Source organism: Anopheles nili, chromosome 3 (assembly GCF_943737925.1).
Source record: "Anopheles nili chromosome 3, idAnoNiliSN_F5_01, whole genome shotgun sequence".
NCBI classification, from domain to species: Eukaryota; Metazoa; Arthropoda; class Insecta; order Diptera; family Culicidae; genus Anopheles; species Anopheles nili.
Genome location: NC_071292.1, coordinates 36,522,547 through 36,538,333, shown reverse-complemented (window position 1 = coordinate 36,538,333; position 15,787 = coordinate 36,522,547). Strand labels below are relative to the sequence as shown.

At 36.9% G+C, this 15,787-nt stretch overlaps 6 protein-coding genes across 6 annotated transcripts; 3 read left to right on the top strand and 3 right to left on the bottom strand.

Moving 5' to 3' along the window:
* The first annotated feature begins 1,286 nt into the window (after positions 1–1,286).
* Positions 1,287–4,252, top strand: LOC128725238 (protein disulfide-isomerase A5). Its single transcript, XM_053818963.1, has 6 exons — positions 1,287–1,404; positions 1,526–1,960; positions 2,030–2,250; positions 2,320–2,758; positions 2,833–2,974; positions 3,044–4,252. Exons 1-6 carry the CDS (start codon positions 1,378–1,380, stop codon positions 3,682–3,684), a joined length of 1,905 nt encoding a protein of 634 aa, XP_053674938.1. The 5' UTR covers positions 1,287–1,377; the 3' UTR covers positions 3,685–4,252.
* Positions 4,253–4,388: 136 nt separating this feature from the next.
* On the bottom strand, positions 4,389–6,344 carry LOC128727591 (60S ribosomal protein L24). Its single transcript, XM_053821521.1, has 4 exons — positions 6,277–6,344; positions 6,126–6,201; positions 5,774–6,021; positions 4,389–4,698 (listed from the first exon to the last, which is right to left on the bottom strand). The coding sequence occupies exons 1-4, from the start codon at positions 6,279–6,281 to the stop codon at positions 4,563–4,565; spliced, it is 465 nt and encodes a 154-aa protein (XP_053677496.1). The 5' UTR covers positions 6,282–6,344; the 3' UTR covers positions 4,389–4,562.
* A 424-nt stretch (positions 6,345–6,768) lies between these two features.
* On the top strand, positions 6,769–7,438 carry LOC128726717 (transmembrane protein 138). The gene is made up of 3 exons (XM_053820539.1): positions 6,769–6,902; positions 6,967–7,214; positions 7,283–7,438. Exons 1-3 carry the CDS (start codon positions 6,769–6,771, stop codon positions 7,381–7,383), a joined length of 483 nt encoding a protein of 160 aa, XP_053676514.1. The 3' UTR covers positions 7,384–7,438.
* Positions 7,439–8,452: 1,014 nt separating this feature from the next.
* LOC128727288 (Krueppel homolog 2) lies at positions 8,453–12,065 on the bottom strand. The gene is made up of 5 exons (XM_053821183.1): positions 11,929–12,065; positions 10,536–10,697; positions 9,400–9,649; positions 9,195–9,328; positions 8,453–9,123 (listed from the first exon to the last, which is right to left on the bottom strand). Exons 2-5 carry the CDS (start codon positions 10,694–10,696, stop codon positions 8,877–8,879), a joined length of 792 nt encoding a protein of 263 aa, XP_053677158.1. The 5' UTR covers position 10,697; positions 11,929–12,065; the 3' UTR covers positions 8,453–8,876.
* Positions 12,066–14,086: 2,021 nt separating this feature from the next.
* Positions 14,087–14,922, top strand: LOC128724170 (protein-lysine N-methyltransferase CG9154). The gene is made up of 3 exons (XM_053817935.1): positions 14,087–14,263; positions 14,332–14,485; positions 14,558–14,922. The coding sequence occupies exons 1-3, from the start codon at positions 14,087–14,089 to the stop codon at positions 14,920–14,922; spliced, it is 696 nt and encodes a 231-aa protein (XP_053673910.1).
* Positions 14,892–15,526, bottom strand: LOC128727290 (prefoldin subunit 1). Its single transcript, XM_053821184.1, has 2 exons — positions 15,402–15,526; positions 14,892–15,334 (listed from the first exon to the last, which is right to left on the bottom strand). The coding sequence occupies exons 1-2, from the start codon at positions 15,420–15,422 to the stop codon at positions 14,969–14,971; spliced, it is 387 nt and encodes a 128-aa protein (XP_053677159.1). The 5' UTR covers positions 15,423–15,526; the 3' UTR covers positions 14,892–14,968.
* Positions 15,527–15,787: the final 261 nt, after the last annotated feature.

Genomic DNA, 15,787 nt, shown 5'->3' with positions numbered 1-15,787 from the left:
TTATAGTTATATGACTAATTTCATTGGAATAGATTAAATTTACACTACTCCTAATTGCAAACGATATTCAAATCTATATTAATTGAGCTATTGGTGAGTATGCGGAGTGAGTCATGTTAAATATTTGTGTAAATTTAACGTTTCTTGGCCTTTGTAGCTAATTTCTATTATGTTCCACTAAGAGTGAAATTGCCAGAACGTTAATTCGCATTGCAACTTAAGCTTTTCTTTGCTTCTTATTCGTGTATTTGCTTTAAATATACAACTTTACACATCGATATTTGACTGTTTTGAGATTTTTTAAGAATTCAGCTTATGGTTTAAACGATTTCACTATTTGCATCAACCTTCAGCCGAATCATATGCACACGAAAGTCATTCTCATCCGAACTATTCTACACATAGAAAACACCTTTTCAAATTTTTGCTAAAACGTAAACTGCACAACCGGACCGTGATCAAAGACTTAGCAAACAAAAGTTAAGAAATACGTATAAAAATGATGTTTAAATCTCGTTAAAAATAGGAAACGAGAGGAAAATATTGGCGATATTTTCAAAACAAAACCACACACAAAACTTATTTGCGTTGGTCCTTCCCTTTCCTTTGTTGCCAACTATGAACTGTCATATTTGTTATCAATTCTACGTTGAATTTTATGTCACTACATTCGATTCTTCACATGGTGTTGATCTGTAATTAAATAATTTACCAATAATAATGATAACATTTACAATCTTTTTCGGGTTTTAAGTATTAGCAGCATTCAATGTTCAACAAATAGGACCACAGTAAAGCAGAATTCAAAATAGCACATCAATGCAAATACTACTATAATAATACAACTGCCATAACTTTCACTGTCCCCTAAAGTTTTATAGATTTACTTCGTGTCCCTTAAGCTTAAATTGCGTCTATGCATATTATACTTTTACTACAACCGGCTTGTTTTAATCCACTATTGGTCTTTCTTGGTGCTGGACTAATTTATTATTTGTATCTAATGAACTGGTGTGCGTTTACCCTAATACCCTCAAATAACGAATAATTTCAATAATGACAACAATACACACCAAACAGCTGATTACTGATAAATCAACAAAGAAAGCAACCTAGAGATATAAATAAAACTCTCAGTTCCACTGAACACCGACATGGCAGGTGATGATAAACATCCAAAGCCAAAATGCCATCTGGACCTAGCAAATTGTCATACTCCAGACTCAATCAGGAAAAAGAACAAGCATCAGAGAAGGCTGTCGCTATGTGTCCGGTGTCGTTTGTAATATCAAAAAAATATTTTCTTTAAAGCTAACATTGCAAACAAATTGATATCATCAGCATCGAATTGGGGTTACTGAAAATAGATCGGACGCAATGAAACTGTTTCATTTTACCGTTATGGTAAGTATCAACCCCATGCCTCATTAACCGGTTGGTCATTTTTCCGCTCAAGTAGGGAAAACAACGACTGTCGATAGCTAAAAGATTAATGTTATTGTATTATTTTATTATTATATTATAGCTAGCGGCGTTTAGCGTTTGCTTAGTTCATTGCAAAACACAAAAAAGTCCCGTTATTGATAATATCAATGACATGAAAGAACTGAAAAAGCTGTTTCGCACGAAAACAAATGTACTGATAATGTTCGTGTCTAGTGTAAAGGAAAACAACGCAGTTCTTGCGTCTTTCAGGGAAGCTGCACAAACCGTGCGAGGCCAGGGAACGCTGGTTCTATTTGATTGTAGCAATTCGGAGGTGAAAAAAATTTGCAAAAAACTCAAAGCAAATCCTGCCCCATACGCGTTGAAACACTTTAAGGATGGCGATTTTCACAAGGACTACGATCGTCAGCTGACGTCAACCAGCATAGTTAACTTTATGCGTGATCCTACTGGCGATCTCCCGTGGGAGGAGGATCCGATCGGAGTTGATGTGCATCATGTCCCCGATGCTGTGGTGGGTATATTATTTCGACGGTTCTTTCAACCAAAACAGCATAGAGAAATCATTATCGATCATTTGTAGTCCTTAGGGAAGTTTTTAAAGAAAGAACTAAAACCTGTCTTGGTGATGTTTTACGCACCGTGGTGTGGTTTCTGTAAGACGCTAAAACCAGAATTCTCTGCAGCAGCCACGGAACTTAAAGGGCGCTATGTGCTGGCAGCGATTGATGTGAACAGACCGGAAAATTCAATCATCCGCAAACAATACAATATAACCGGTTTCCCAACTCTACTTTACTACGAGTAAGTATTTTTTACATCGCCTGATCTTTTTCCTTGTCGCACAAATGATCAATATTGTACCTGGTTTAGAAACGGTCGAATGAAATACACGTTTGAAGGAGAGAACAATAAAGCCGGAATAGTGGCCTTTATGAAAAATCCTGCCGCTCCTCCACCAACGAAGCCAAAGGAACCCGATTGGGCGTCGGAGAGCTCATCTGAAATCGTGCACCTGACGGCGGGAAATTTCGAGCCAGCTTTGAAGGATGAGAAATCTGTATTAGTAATGTTCTACGCACCGTGGTGCGGCCATTGCAAAAAAATGAAACCCGAGTATGAAAAGGCGGCAGAAATTATGAAATCTAAGAACATCCCCGGCGTTCTAGCAGCGCTGGACGCAACCAAGGAAGCATCCGTGGGACAACAATACGGCGTAAAAGGATATCCAACGGTGAAATATTTCAGCAACGGAGAATTTAAATTCGACGTTAATGTACGAGATGCTGAAAAAATAGTTGAATTTATGCAGGTACGCATGTTATAGGTTGCGAAAATTACGGCAATCATTTCGTAAAATAATTGATTTTTTTGTTCATTATTTAGAAACCAATTGAACCTCCTCCACCACCAGCTCCGGAAGCTCCTTGGGAGGATGAAGCTTCTGACGTAGTACATTTAAACGACGAAACATTCAAACCGTTCCTTAAAAAGAAGAAGCACGTGCTAGTAATGTTCTATGCTCCATGTAAGCAGCACTTCTAACCAGGAGATTGTATGTTTGTAATCCTTGAGTAATCATTTCTTTCAAATACAGGGTGCGGTCACTGTAAGCGCGCGAAACCGGAATTCACTCGAGCAGCAGAACATTTTAAGGAAGACCCAAAAACAGAACTTGCCGCAGTGGACTGTACCCGTTACAGTTCAGTTTGCTCTTCCTTTGAAGTACGCGGATATCCAACGTTCAAATACTTTAGCTACCTTAAGACAGTACGCGAGTACAACGGTGGTAGAACGGAGACTGATTTTATTACCTACCTAAAAAATCCCAACGCTGCCCCTGCAAAGACTGATAAACCCGCCGAGCCGTTTGGAGATTTTCCCGGTTCGGACAAGATACTTTTCCTAACAGACGACAACTTTCAGGAAGTAGTCAAGCTTGAATCTAAACTACTGATTATGTTCTACGCACCATGGTGTGGCCATTGCAAACATATGAAACCTGAATTTGCAAAAGTAGCAGAACTGTTGGCTCTAGAGAAACTGCCAGCGAAAGTGGCCGCTCTAGATTGTACGATCCACACGAAAACAGCGGAACAATTTCAAATTCGTGGATATCCCACGCTCAAATATTATTCCAAAGGTCAATTTCAACGAAACTACGACGGAAAACGAACAGCGCAGGATATGTTACAATTCCTCCGGTCCAGTGGCTCAAATGTGAAGGAGGAATTGTGATTCAGTTCGCAATTGCTATCAACGGTTTACTTTTTCTGTTTAATTTGTTAATTCGCTATCGTAACATCCTAAGAATACCGGAGACTACCATGTCACTCACATAATCTGATTAACAGTTCTCACAACTCTTAGGTTTAGTAACATCTTTCTACCTCTTGTCTTGAAGTTCTAATTGTTCTTTATTTACTAAGTGTATATATTATCGTCTTTGTGTCTTGTATTAGGTACGTGCATTTTTATAGCCGTTACTATGAACGCGTAATAACAGGTTCCATCAGTTTCTAAAGCCTGTGGTATTTAGCCAAGGTAAGAAATAAATCTCACTGTCAGCATGAACACGAGAAAAATGTCTATAACTTTCGTCATCAAAAAATTGAACGAAGTTCTAATAAGCACTCTGGATTACGCTAGTGTTGTAATTTTAAAGCCCGGAATCTCACAAGGCTGCGACTTTGTGCAAACGTTTCTGAACCATCTATTTTAATAACAAATTCCAATGATTATAGCACAAAAAAGTAACTGTCCATGATAAACAAATTTCATTTATGGACGTGTTTGTGTTCAAAAACTGGTGGCAAAATAAAAATTTCATAAATTTAACTACAGTTTTCTTTAAAATTCCTTTCATATAACAAAAAAAACACAAAAATTTAGATACAATTTCTCAAACCATACTACAAAAACATCAACACGATTGTTACACATACGTCTTCAACGACAAGTGGTTGTTTTCTTGTTTCATTGATTCAATATTACATTTTCGATTTTTAAGCTGCGTACTAAGCATTGATGTTGTCAGCTCGGTCACACGCAAACACAAAACACATCGGAAACATGTTTTAGGAAGATGAATTAAAAAGAAAACATTTTTCCTTTGTTTATCGTTTGCCTCCCACACGTGGTGCAGCCTTCTGGGAAACCTTGGCAGCCTTCGTTTTCTGCTGCTTAGGATTCGCACCCTGGGTCTTCGGCTTCTTTTCGGTCTGCTTTGCCTTCTTGGCTTCCTTGGCAGCCCTAGAATAAACAAATTACACACAATCAATATGAAAACATATGTATCTTTATCATGACTAAAGTCGAAGCAAATGTAAACCGCTATGCATTGACAGATATAATTACAAACAATCGAAAAGTTACAGCTCGGCCGATGAGTTTGCAAAGCGGAAACCTTAGCGGACCTTTTCTATAGGAGGTCTGATATACAAGACCGCTACTTTAATTATGCAAAAATGCAAAAAAAAATAGCCAACTCTCGAAGTATTCAGAAAATATACATAGATTCAATTATTAATACTATCTAACGAATGATGCGCTATCGATCAAACGCTTTCTTTCCTCTCTATAGTGAAAAGTAAAGGCAAATACTTTTGTTAAATATAAAAAATACCAAAAATGCAACATACGTATAGCCGCCCTGTAGCTTGGCATACAAGCTTCCTCATATTCAACACAAAGTAAAGAAGTTTCGGCCTATTGATAGCCATGGGAAGCTTCCATACCACACAGCTAACAATATATTTGATAATAAATTGCAAAAACCTACTTTTCATAGAATATACCACAATCAAGTTAAGAGTTTGTTGTACAAAGCAGTAGCATGGTACAACTTTGTCAAATATTTCTTGGCCGGAAAAACCGGAATATGTGTAGTAAAGACAGGAAGTATGAGGAATGAAAAGTATACATAAGTAATATAGATAATATTCAGAAAATTAAAAAAGCGCAAGCATGCCTAATTATGGTTAATTCAAAGACAAATTGATGAGAAAGTAACAGAACAGAAACTTAAGGATGTTCATTTCAACATCAACGTATTTGCAAAAACTCGAATTACAACTCGAATTACTGGAAAAGATATTTGTGATAATGATACGTAGTGTTCAAAATTGATAATCACTGAGTGACCAAACAATGAATTACTTTAAACAGCATAAACCAGAATAATAGCAAATAGAATAATAAATGTGTAAGCTGAAGGATGCAACCGGCACAATTGCACAACTTATTGCTCAGCCAATAAACACTGTCTATAATAAATTTATGTTCAACAATACCCGCTTCGCCAGTAAAAGTAAAATAGCACACTTACTTGATTGCCTGTTCTCGCTGAGCCTTACGAACTTCAGGCTTCATATTTCGCTTAGCCATAATGTCCGAGAGCGATGCACCGACAATGGCACGCTGGAACTTTTGAGTGCGGCGGGTACGCTTTTTAGCAGCTTCCTCCACAATGCCCTTCTTGTGCTTGCGACGGTACAAAACAGTCCATTTCACTTTGCGCGGGTTGCGCTTCATGAGAAACGAACGCTCACATTTTTTGTTCAGAAAGGTGAAGGTCTGGAAACGATATCAACAAAATGCCCCGAAACCGGGCAAAACCAATAAGATCACTCAGTTCTGCTCATGGCAACAGCACGTCCAACGGGTCCATCACCACTCACCTTTCCGTCGGCTTTGACAAGAGTCTTGCCGCTTGCAGGGTAGATTTTAAACCCGCTGAAGGCGCACAGTCCGATCCTGCAACAGACAAATGGATATTACGGTTACATCTTACACATTAACGATACGCAAGGAGCCGATATTAATAATTACTTCATTTTTAACAGCCGATTCTACTTCGCGTTTGCCGATTGGTTGTTTCCCTTCGAAAAACGTGCCTGAAAAGAACTTGTCACGTCAATTCTTCGTGCTGCCAACCTGACGGAACAACTTACTTACTTCTTCGAACGCCGTGTCAAAGGACGTCAACTTTTCGAACATGCTGTTTGAGCCGACGGGCAGCATATGAATTGAATATGGCAAGTTCCTCTTCGCATAATTGTCACATATTCGGCGTTGTACAATCATTTATGTACATTAATACAGTATGATATTTACGGGAGTTGTAAAAAATGAAATATGAGAAATATTTAAAGGTCATGATGAACAAGACTCCAGATTCAACTGGCAACCATGCTGTAAGCCGGATGTGATCCAGGATGTCAATAACTTTCTAACGTCATTCGCGTATATTATTGTTTTCATCTCTTCCAGAGCATTTGTGTAGTATTCGATCGAAAAAATTCGTTATATACCCGGTACAGAATGCTCAAGCTTTCTCTGAAGCGGTTTGCTTCTGTTTTACTTTTCCAAATGTTTTTTCTCATGACCGACTTGGGAATCAACAGCTTTTCGTATCTAGCCCGTGGTCACCATTCAGCGGTCATTTTTCTCTTTATGTACGATAAGATCCTTCCAAGGAGTAAAAACTGACAAAATACTAACAATATTTTATATGTTTAGTGCCCAGGACGTCTGTTTAATGCTGTCGTTTACTGCATTTGTGTTCAGCCTCTACTCAACTTACGTCTATCAGGCAGGAATGGCCAACCTATTGTATGAGAAATTTCGCACTCCGCTCATCATAAGCATGACGTACTTCTTCTTGAGCATTGCTTTGCATCTATGGCAGGTTGTTGGCCAATCAAATGAACCTTATCAATTCCAATGGCCGAAAGCTTTAACCGCTTTATTCATTATACACCGGCTGTGTAAGTAATTCGAATTTTTATAAAATACCTCTTGGCATTTATCAGCATCTTCAATGTTTAAATTTTAGTTTCACCCATCTACTACTACCTGTACAAGAAATCGGCTTTGAAAATGAGTGATCCACGATTTTACGAAAATTTAGATTGGATTGCTTCTCAGTTGAAATAAGACCAACGATTATCGAACAGATGAAAACAAGTATTCAGCGCACAGATAACAAAACAGATAAGCATGGAAAACTATAATTATTTATTTATTGTTGAACTTATGAGACTGAGTTGCCGTTATTGAATAGGTGTTTTAGCGCATAAAATAGACGCGTTAGTCTTGCCGTTCTGTCTTATTCCAAAACATTTGCAAACAGCTGTAACACATAGTTCTGAACGCAAGTAGAGTTAAAAACTAACTGTTTAATTTGTGAGAATATGTCTCTCCTAGTCGTCAAGAATAATCGTAGTTAATGAAAACAGAGTGCACATACATGTCTTCATTATTGCACATATCAGAATAAAGATTGATAAAAATATCTTATTAATTGAAAAGCACTTTCAAGTAAACTGTAATAGTATATCTTAGAAATATATTGTAATTTTCAAACAAATATATATATATATATATATATATATATATATATATATATATATATATATATATATATATATATATATATATATATATATATATATATTAGCCGAATCGAAACAATAATAGTATGTTCTAATAACTTGTGAATCATAGATTCCATTAAATCGTTGAAATTAAGCATGTTGCAGTGTTTCTTAAATATATTAGATTTATGGCATGTCATACCTACCGTATTCTAGTACATGCCGTAATTGTAGGAGCATCTTCTTTGTCATTCCACTCATACAGGACTACACCAACGCGGCTAAGGTTTCGTAAGCTTAGGACAGTCTAATTTACATAAATGAAGGAAAAAAAAACAATCTGGATACTAAACAAAGTCTTGAAAATAAGAGTTACGGTTTACTGCTTTTCTTGACGTCTAAACATAGACTTTACCGGCAAAATGACAAAAAAACGTTGCTTTCGGATTTTTTACAGCAACTTTGCTATTGCATGTTCTTGCTAACTAGAGATTAAGTGCGATTCTGCAGTCAAAAATCTGTTCAAGGAAAATTCCATTTGCTGAAATCTGGCTCTTCATCGTTAGTTATAAAAAAGAAACATAACATGGCGCTGAAAGACAAAAAACAAGTTGACAAATTTGTATATTTTGTGACAGTTTTATTTCCATATCCGCTTTTTTTACGATTAAAGTCACCCTAAACACAGATAGTAATCCACAAACTGCTCTTGATTGTGTTGTTTAATTAAATGAATATGGGAAAATGAACGGAACAAATTGAAGAAAACCACTATGATGCGATGCAGATGAGTGGATGTGTGACCCTTCAACGCCATAGATATATATCCAAACGCGGGAGGTGCCATTATGTGCAAGTATAACACCCAGAATTATTTTCTGAGAATTAAAACAGACACACTACAACATTGTGATTCCTCATGTGGAAAGCATTCAACATCTAGGTTGAAAGCAAGACACCTATCCATGACCGTAACGTTCGATCTTTAATGCGTGTTCATGTATACGAAGGTGGTGCAAAACAACGTAGAATTCATATGATTAGTTGTGTCTTTTATTGCTGCTGCTGTTGCGGCTGCTGCTGAACTGGGTGCGTTGGTGGTGCTAACCTACTAATGAAACCAATGCACGTGTGCAGAGCCTTGCGCAAAACAGGAGGCGTGGATGTGCCGTTAGCAAAATTGTCCGCCATCAATCGCAGCTCATAGAACACATTTCGTGTGTATGGATTACGCCGAGATGCGTAGCGTTGCGCCAGAAACTGGTAGTATACCAAAGGCGTCACAATGCTCGCTTTGCCCCTGGAAATTTATATGCAATCATTGTTTGCTGTCATATTCCATACGCAACTCTGAGAAAATAAATTACTTACCAGAAAACAAGCAAAACCGACAGTGGCATGATGAAAATTTCACAGAATGCTGCCAATCTAAGGATATTACGCGTTTGAAATTCAACCACCGATATCAAGAGACGAGCTCCCCACCAAGAATTTTGGCCCAGTGTCTGAAAACGAGTTGTTAGTAAGAAATAATGTCATTAACTGAGTTCACCGGAATCATTTCGATCTTACTTACATCAAGCAAAGTTAGGGAATAACTCGTCGAATGAAGCACTGCAAAAAGGACGATGGGCAGGATGATAAGAAACATCTGGTATACATTAAGGAATATAAGGGAGAACAATAGATAGTGGCAGGAGTCCTCCATCATCATTTGACTCAAATAGGCCCGTGACAGCGTAAACGGTGGCAAACGTTGGTGTAACCTTATAGCGCTGGTGGCAGCATTTGCCATCAATACTTTGTAGTATGCATTCACGGGGTTTCTGTAAAAATACAAGCATATAAGTAATTTCCTATATTTTCTAATTTCAAAACAATCCAAAACATCACAAGCACCGGTTTACAGTTGTTTCATTAATTATCTTATTAAAAAATAAATAAAGCATCCTATCGAAGAAAAAATTCCTACGATAGTTTATCGTATTGGAAATTGCTTTCAACTGAAATACGTAAGTAACGACCATTTTAACCATATTTCAGAAAAAAAATCAGATATTATCCTATTATATTATGTTTTACAAAAAACAATAGCTTATACGATGGTTCTCATCTCATAATGGTTTATAAACCGTATCACAGCCAAATCATTAATCCCAACTGAGCCAGTTGTTACATGTATTTTTTTGCAGCTGTTGAAGCCACAAGCTTTGCTAGCAACTTTTCTCTACATAGAGCGGGAGGGGGGTCTCGTAACATCGCATTTTATTACGTAAGTAACCGCCAACGTACGTAGGCATGTAAGAGTGGGTCACGCAGTTCGAATGTTGGGCATTGGATGGATATGTGATGTGTGAACGTATAAAACGTTTTCACGATCAGCGCAATTGTTAAGGCGGAGAGTTGCATTTCATTTTGCAGCATGCATCTCGCTTGTTCTACCGTTTGCATAGTTCCAACTGTTTGCGTGTATTACATGTACCCCTTACTCTAATGCTGCGTAATTTTTTTTGTTATATCAATTTCTCTTTCTCTCTTACTCTCATGCTATCATACTCTCTTTGTCTATCTCTTGCTTTCTATCTTTCTATTTCTCGTTCACCCTGTTTTCTTGCCTTATGATGCGTCAAGTAAGCTCGTACGGAGAAACCAAACGACGTAGTGTCAGTTGGGTTAACCGCGAGAGTTATGATATCCAATGCAGGTACTTACCCGTAGAGGAATGGTAATACGTATCCTAGAGCAAAGTAAATGGTTAGCACGCGGGACACCCATTGCGTCGTTTCCAGTTTGTTTTCCAAGACATGCTCTTTCAGTGCTGCAAAACCAGTTTGTCGCGGTTGCGATTGCTGTTCTCGCTGTTTGTCACTCATCCTGCAATAAAGGGTCATGAAAAAAGCAATGTTTATTTAGTAAATGCCCTCAAAACCAAGGAAATAAGAATTAAACAAGCTCAGCAGATTCGATTTACACGCGTATGCGCGCGCCATACATAGCGATAAGAAGCGGTAACCCTTCTGCTTTTCAAGGTACACCTATTCTTTTTTATCATTATTATCAGCAAGTTATTTCGTTGCTTATTGAACCATGTCGCCAAAGCAAAGACCCGTCGGTTTTACTATCACTTACAACCATTCACATGATACAAGAAAATGGTCGAGATTTCATCAAGGTTACTAGACACACCGCGATTTTAATCACACAACATTTAAATCATCGCCACATAGGACATTTTATCAAGATGCAAGAAGGCAGATCACCGATAAGCTAATTATTTAAAAATCTTTCAAATTACGATTGTGACAAAAACCTGAATTAATTTCAATGATAGAAAAGAAAGATTGGAACAACTAGAAGCTAAGCTACCGTTACGGTGAATGTGTTTGTTGATGCTTGCAAACCACTAGTTTTAGTTAAATATTACCACTGACTATTTGGAAGGCGATTAGAGATAAAAACCGCAAAAAACGTTTGAGTAATGGAATCTATAGTCACTCAATTAGATGCTCTTCCAACAATTTACATTTCTCCTAAAACGTATTCAGCTGTGTTATTACAAGCCAGCGAATTATAGCCCATATTGCTATCTGAAGCTACCTCAGCAAATGCAGCACAATGATGCTGCTAAAAATAAAACTAACTAATGGAAGAATATATCCATCGAAAGAAAGTAGAAATTTTACACCCAAATGTGTTGAGATACAAGCAGGCTACGCTTCGCTGATTCGAATCATTGTCAATTATGAATAATTTAGAAAAAGAAAAGGCAGGTGAACATATTCATAAACACACTCGCATATTCGGTAATACACTTGCGTATTTAGAAAGTTTTGTTTGCACTTGCATCAAGATGATGCATGGGAATTAAATTAACGTATAACCTTAACCACATTTATGATGAGCCATTTAGGTTTGCTGATGAATATCTCGGAAAATGTGTTAACTAGGAATCCACTTTTGCTACAGGAGCTACACTTTTCCTACTTTCCATTCCGTTCAAACCCATTAAATTCACCTGTTTTGCTATGGACTTATCGATGCTAAATAGTGTTTCTAGCACAATACGTAGAAGGAAACCCAAATCACTTTAACTTTTACGCATTACCTGCTAATCTATAGAACGCAGCTTATCAAAAATTGATGATGTTACTATCCGCTCGGTAAGGCTTTGCACTATCTAAAATTCGACTGAATTTAATCAGATTCCACGCATCTAACTTTTCCACCTTCGCTCCTCTTGATATGCGTTTGACGTTTGAGCGAATAGTAAGCTATGTACTGTCATCGGATCGCTTCTTCTTCTTTGTTGGCGTTGTATCGCGATTCCGCAACGAGTTTCTATTTTGTAGATTATCCTGTATTAATCCTTGAACGCAAACTCATCTCTTTAGCATCAAATAGTGCTAAGCCCATGAAATTGAAAACCATATTTTCTTTTTCAAATTTTTCATGTTTGGGGTTTTTGCTTGTATACATGTGTGCCAATCAAAAGCAGATCTCTCTGCCTAGGTGTTTACATTGTTATGTTCTCGTCTTTGGCGATATTCCTTTTATACAAGTTTGATTTATTTTGCGTTCAGAAATTGATGTTATCACAAACCGATCATACTTTTTGGTATCTACTTATTTTCACATACTTTTGTTAGAGTGTTCTATGCAACTTCTTATTTTTCGTTTAAAAGTTATGATCAAGAATATTTTGAAGTTGTATTTTATCAAATTACCTGCATACGAGATTTCTTAGCGTGCGTTCAAATCTTAATTGAGCCTCTACCGTACACAGCAGTGACTGTCCGCCTACAAGAAAAAAAATATGTCATAAAGCCTACACAAGACAGGCCTTGATCGTATAACGATTGATAAGTCATTTAGAAAGAAGACGGGAATACGGGCAAATAACGTTGCTTTCATTATTCATTAGCCTAATCTTATCTACATAAATCATTTCAATGATTTCTGCATCTATGTTTAGTTTGGCATACTACATTTTCTTGTGAGGTACATTTACACTAAAAGAAAGTTGGTTCTTCGATGAAGCTATACTTTCCGTATCACATATCGGTTTAACAGCGATTTGTTAATAATCTCAATAGATATCCTCGGGGCATATTTCAATTTTGAGTTTTGTTGTCCATATCACAGTATTCTTTAGCGAGTTGATCCGCCGATACATTCCTTGCATTACAATCTTCTTCTGCTTCTAGTAGATCGAAAAGAGTATTGTAGGAGTAGGCAATGTAATAACATGAGTTCCACTACACTGCAAATAGTGTAATAAACTATCTATTTATGACTTCTCAAACAAAACCGGTATTTAGCTGCCTCTCTACTTACTTACGCCTGTTACTTATAGCACTTAGCATTGGAGTCTGATACCACTTAGCATTGGAGTCTGATACCAAGTCCGTAAGTCTGCATGATTTTTGTTTTGTGTAATTTCTTGGATTTAACTTGTCGTGTCAGGTGTCAGGTTAGTCGTGAAATTCACTTACAGTTTCTTTTCCTAGCTATCAATTCCGTTGGAATTTCAACATCAACAATTTCAACATTGCATTGATCATATCCATTTTGATAACAATCTTTTCAATATAAAAAAATCATTTTGATCAATCTTTTCAACATATTTTTCATTAATTTAAGCTATTAGAGTTTTTACATCTTTTATCAGTTTTAAACTCTGTCAAAGAGATTCTCATACAGTTATGAAAACTAAGGTATTGTTATAATTTTGTTTCAAAAACGTCAGAACTCAAAAAACTTCCTTTAGAAACGAAATATATTCACCTATTAGGACATCAGTCGCATAGGGTTTATTGAGTTTGAAAATAGCTCTGCTCCCATTTTTAGTAAAAGTTTTATTGAATCGAAAAAATTGCTATTTTGTAGTTTTACATTTATTGCAGGTAGATTTTTAACAAGAGATGAACAAACTCAATCTTCTTCTTTTTCTTCTTTGCGAAATCGGATGTAGCCTTTTGTATTTGAATTCTCCAAAGAGTCACTTCTAATATATACAAAGGTTGATCACTTTATTACAGGCTCGACTATCTAGAGTCATATGGCTTACAGTGAAATACACCGGATACAACCGTCCACTTCGAGAAGCAACGATTGTATGACAAACTCAATCAAAAACATTTATTTATTGTCAACCGGCATTACCAGTCGGTAATATGATTTAGAAACGTCAACAATTTTTTTGCTGGTTATTTTTGTTTATCTTATTTCCCAACCATGCTGATTTCGCCGATCTACACCTAAACATGACTTCGACGAATCCTAACATATCTGAAGAGTCTGAAACGATAAGTGACGATGAATCTTGTGTTTTACCTGCCGACACAATGCTTATTTTGCAGCAGTTTTTAGAGGAAAAAGCACTAAAAGATCGTTCTACGGAGATAGACGCAGAATCAGCCGAATGTTTCGAAGAAAATTGGGTATGCGCAGTGTTTGAAATTTAGAGTCAAAATATAAACCATTTATCCTTGTTTTTAATTTTTTCCAGCAACTTAGCCAATTTTGGTACAACGAAGCTACAAAACAAAAAGTTGCTTTTATTGTAAAAAGTTTGCAGGAAGCTAGCGGATCAAGTACATACAAAGTAGCTTTATTGTCCGTGCCATCAGTGTTTAAGCATGTTTCACGTGAAAACCATGATGGTAAAAGTTTTACGCAAACTTTAAAGCCGCGTTATTGTTAAATTGCATGAATGACTTTCTGTTTCATTACAGTTATATTGTTTGAATACGACGAACGGTTTGCATGTTACGGAGATCGATTCCATCAATACGACTACAACAAAGCTGATGAACCCGGTTACATGGATATGTTTGGCAACCACTTTGATTTAGTGATTGCCGATCCTCCATTTTTATCAGAGGAATGCATTGAAAAAGTCGGCAAAATTATCAAAAAAATATTGAAACAGAATGGAAAAATAATCCTCTGCTCTGGCTCCGTTGTTCAGCACTGGGCGATGGAACATATGGGCGTAAGTCTGTGTCAATTGAAGCCAGAACACGAACGCAATTTAGGTAATGAATTTCGTTCATACGCAAATTTTGATTTAGATAGCTTCTTTAATAAAGAAAAATAATCGCGTAATAAATGTGTTGCTCATAGGCGAATTAAGCACTCTATGTTTAATCTGTCGATTTTCCATTCATATCCGGTGTCTCTGCCTTCTTCTGTTGCACCAGTTCACGGAGACTCTCTTCCTGCTCCTTGAGGTTTTTTATTAGGAAGTCTTTATTTTTCTCGCATTGGCCGATCATTTCTTCATAGGACGCCTGGTTAGCTTTAAGTTGGCTGGTGAGCGAAGAAACATCGTTCAAAACGTACATGCGCCCCACTGATGCATACACCCTAGTATCTGGAGCAAGCCCGGAAATGTGTCTATTTGTTACCTCGACACGCTGTTTCGACAGCTTCAAGCTATCCGTTTTCATATCTAGAAGATGAATCTTCTTTGTGGATTCAATCTTATTCACCTGCATCTCAAGAAATGCCTAAAATGGATGCAGAAAACGAAGAATCATTCACAGGGTCACTATAATTTCTCATAATTTTACATACTTTCCTGAGCTCTAGATCCATTTTACAGCTTGATTGAGTTAATTCGAGACGCCTTTTAGGGGTTTATGTATTATTTAGCGAAAATTTGCGGTTTGTTTTCGCATGTGCAACCCAGCCGAATTTTGGTTTTCTCTCGAATTGTCAATTGAAACTTCAAACTCGACATACTAACCAAGGAAAAATATGCATACACCCGTAGCCGAAATTATTGCATCTAGCCATTTAAAACAAATTTAAATGAACATATTCATTGATTTTTTTTCACTAACCGGACGGAATTTCCGTATTGTTCGGGAAATTTTTTTCTCAATAATTATTGTATTGTGAGTCTACTTAACATTTTCACTTTTTTCCATGTCGTCATTCGCATCAACCTTAAATTCACA

Bases quoted from the DNA above. Each gene is read 5' to 3' on its own strand.
- LOC128725238 (XM_053818963.1), top strand. From the start codon at position 1,378: ATGAAACTGTTTCATTTTACCGTTATG. The intron at 1,405-1,525 runs GTAAGTATCAAC...ATTATATTATAG, and splicing joins TGTTTCATTTTACCGTTATG to CTAGCGGCGTTTAGCGTTTG. The intron at 2,759-2,832 runs GTACGCATGTTA...TTCATTATTTAG, and splicing joins AAATAGTTGAATTTATGCAG to AAACCAATTGAACCTCCTCC.
- LOC128727591 (XM_053821521.1), bottom strand. The intron at 6,022-6,125 runs GTGAGTGGTGAT...TATCGTTTCCAG, and splicing joins TTGTCAAAGCCGACGGAAAG to ACCTTCACCTTTCTGAACAA. The intron at 4,699-5,773 runs GTAAGTGTGCTA...TGTTTATTCTAG, and splicing joins CAGCGAGAACAGGCAATCAA to GGCTGCCAAGGAAGCCAAGA.
- LOC128726717 (XM_053820539.1), top strand. From the start codon at position 6,769: ATGCTCAAGCTTTCTCTGAAGCGGTTTGCTTCTGTTTTACTTTTCCAA. The intron at 6,903-6,966 runs GTACGATAAGAT...TTATATGTTTAG, and splicing joins GCGGTCATTTTTCTCTTTAT to TGCCCAGGACGTCTGTTTAA. The intron at 7,215-7,282 runs GTAAGTAATTCG...TTTAAATTTTAG, and splicing joins ATTCATTATACACCGGCTGT to TTTCACCCATCTACTACTAC.
- LOC128727288 (XM_053821183.1), bottom strand. From the start codon at position 10,696: ATGAGTGACAAACAGCGAGAACAGCAATCGCAACCGCGACAAACTGGT. The intron at 9,329-9,399 runs GTAAGTAAGATC...ACTCGTTTTCAG, and splicing joins ATTCCCTAACTTTGCTTGAT to ACACTGGGCCAAAATTCTTG. The intron at 9,124-9,194 runs GTAAGTAATTTA...ATAAATTTCCAG, and splicing joins TCGGTTTTGCTTGTTTTCTG to GGGCAAAGCGAGCATTGTGA.
- LOC128724170 (XM_053817935.1), top strand. From the start codon at position 14,087: ATGACTTCGACGAATCCTAACATATCTGAAGAGTCTGAAACGATAAGT. The intron at 14,264-14,331 runs GTATGCGCAGTG...AATTTTTTCCAG, and splicing joins AATGTTTCGAAGAAAATTGG to CAACTTAGCCAATTTTGGTA. The intron at 14,486-14,557 runs GTAAAAGTTTTA...GTTTCATTACAG, and splicing joins TTCACGTGAAAACCATGATG to TTATATTGTTTGAATACGAC.
- LOC128727290 (XM_053821184.1), bottom strand. From the start codon at position 15,422: ATGGATCTAGAGCTCAGGAAA. The intron at 15,335-15,401 runs GTATGTAAAATT...CATCCATTTTAG, and splicing joins TGGATCTAGAGCTCAGGAAA to GCATTTCTTGAGATGCAGGT.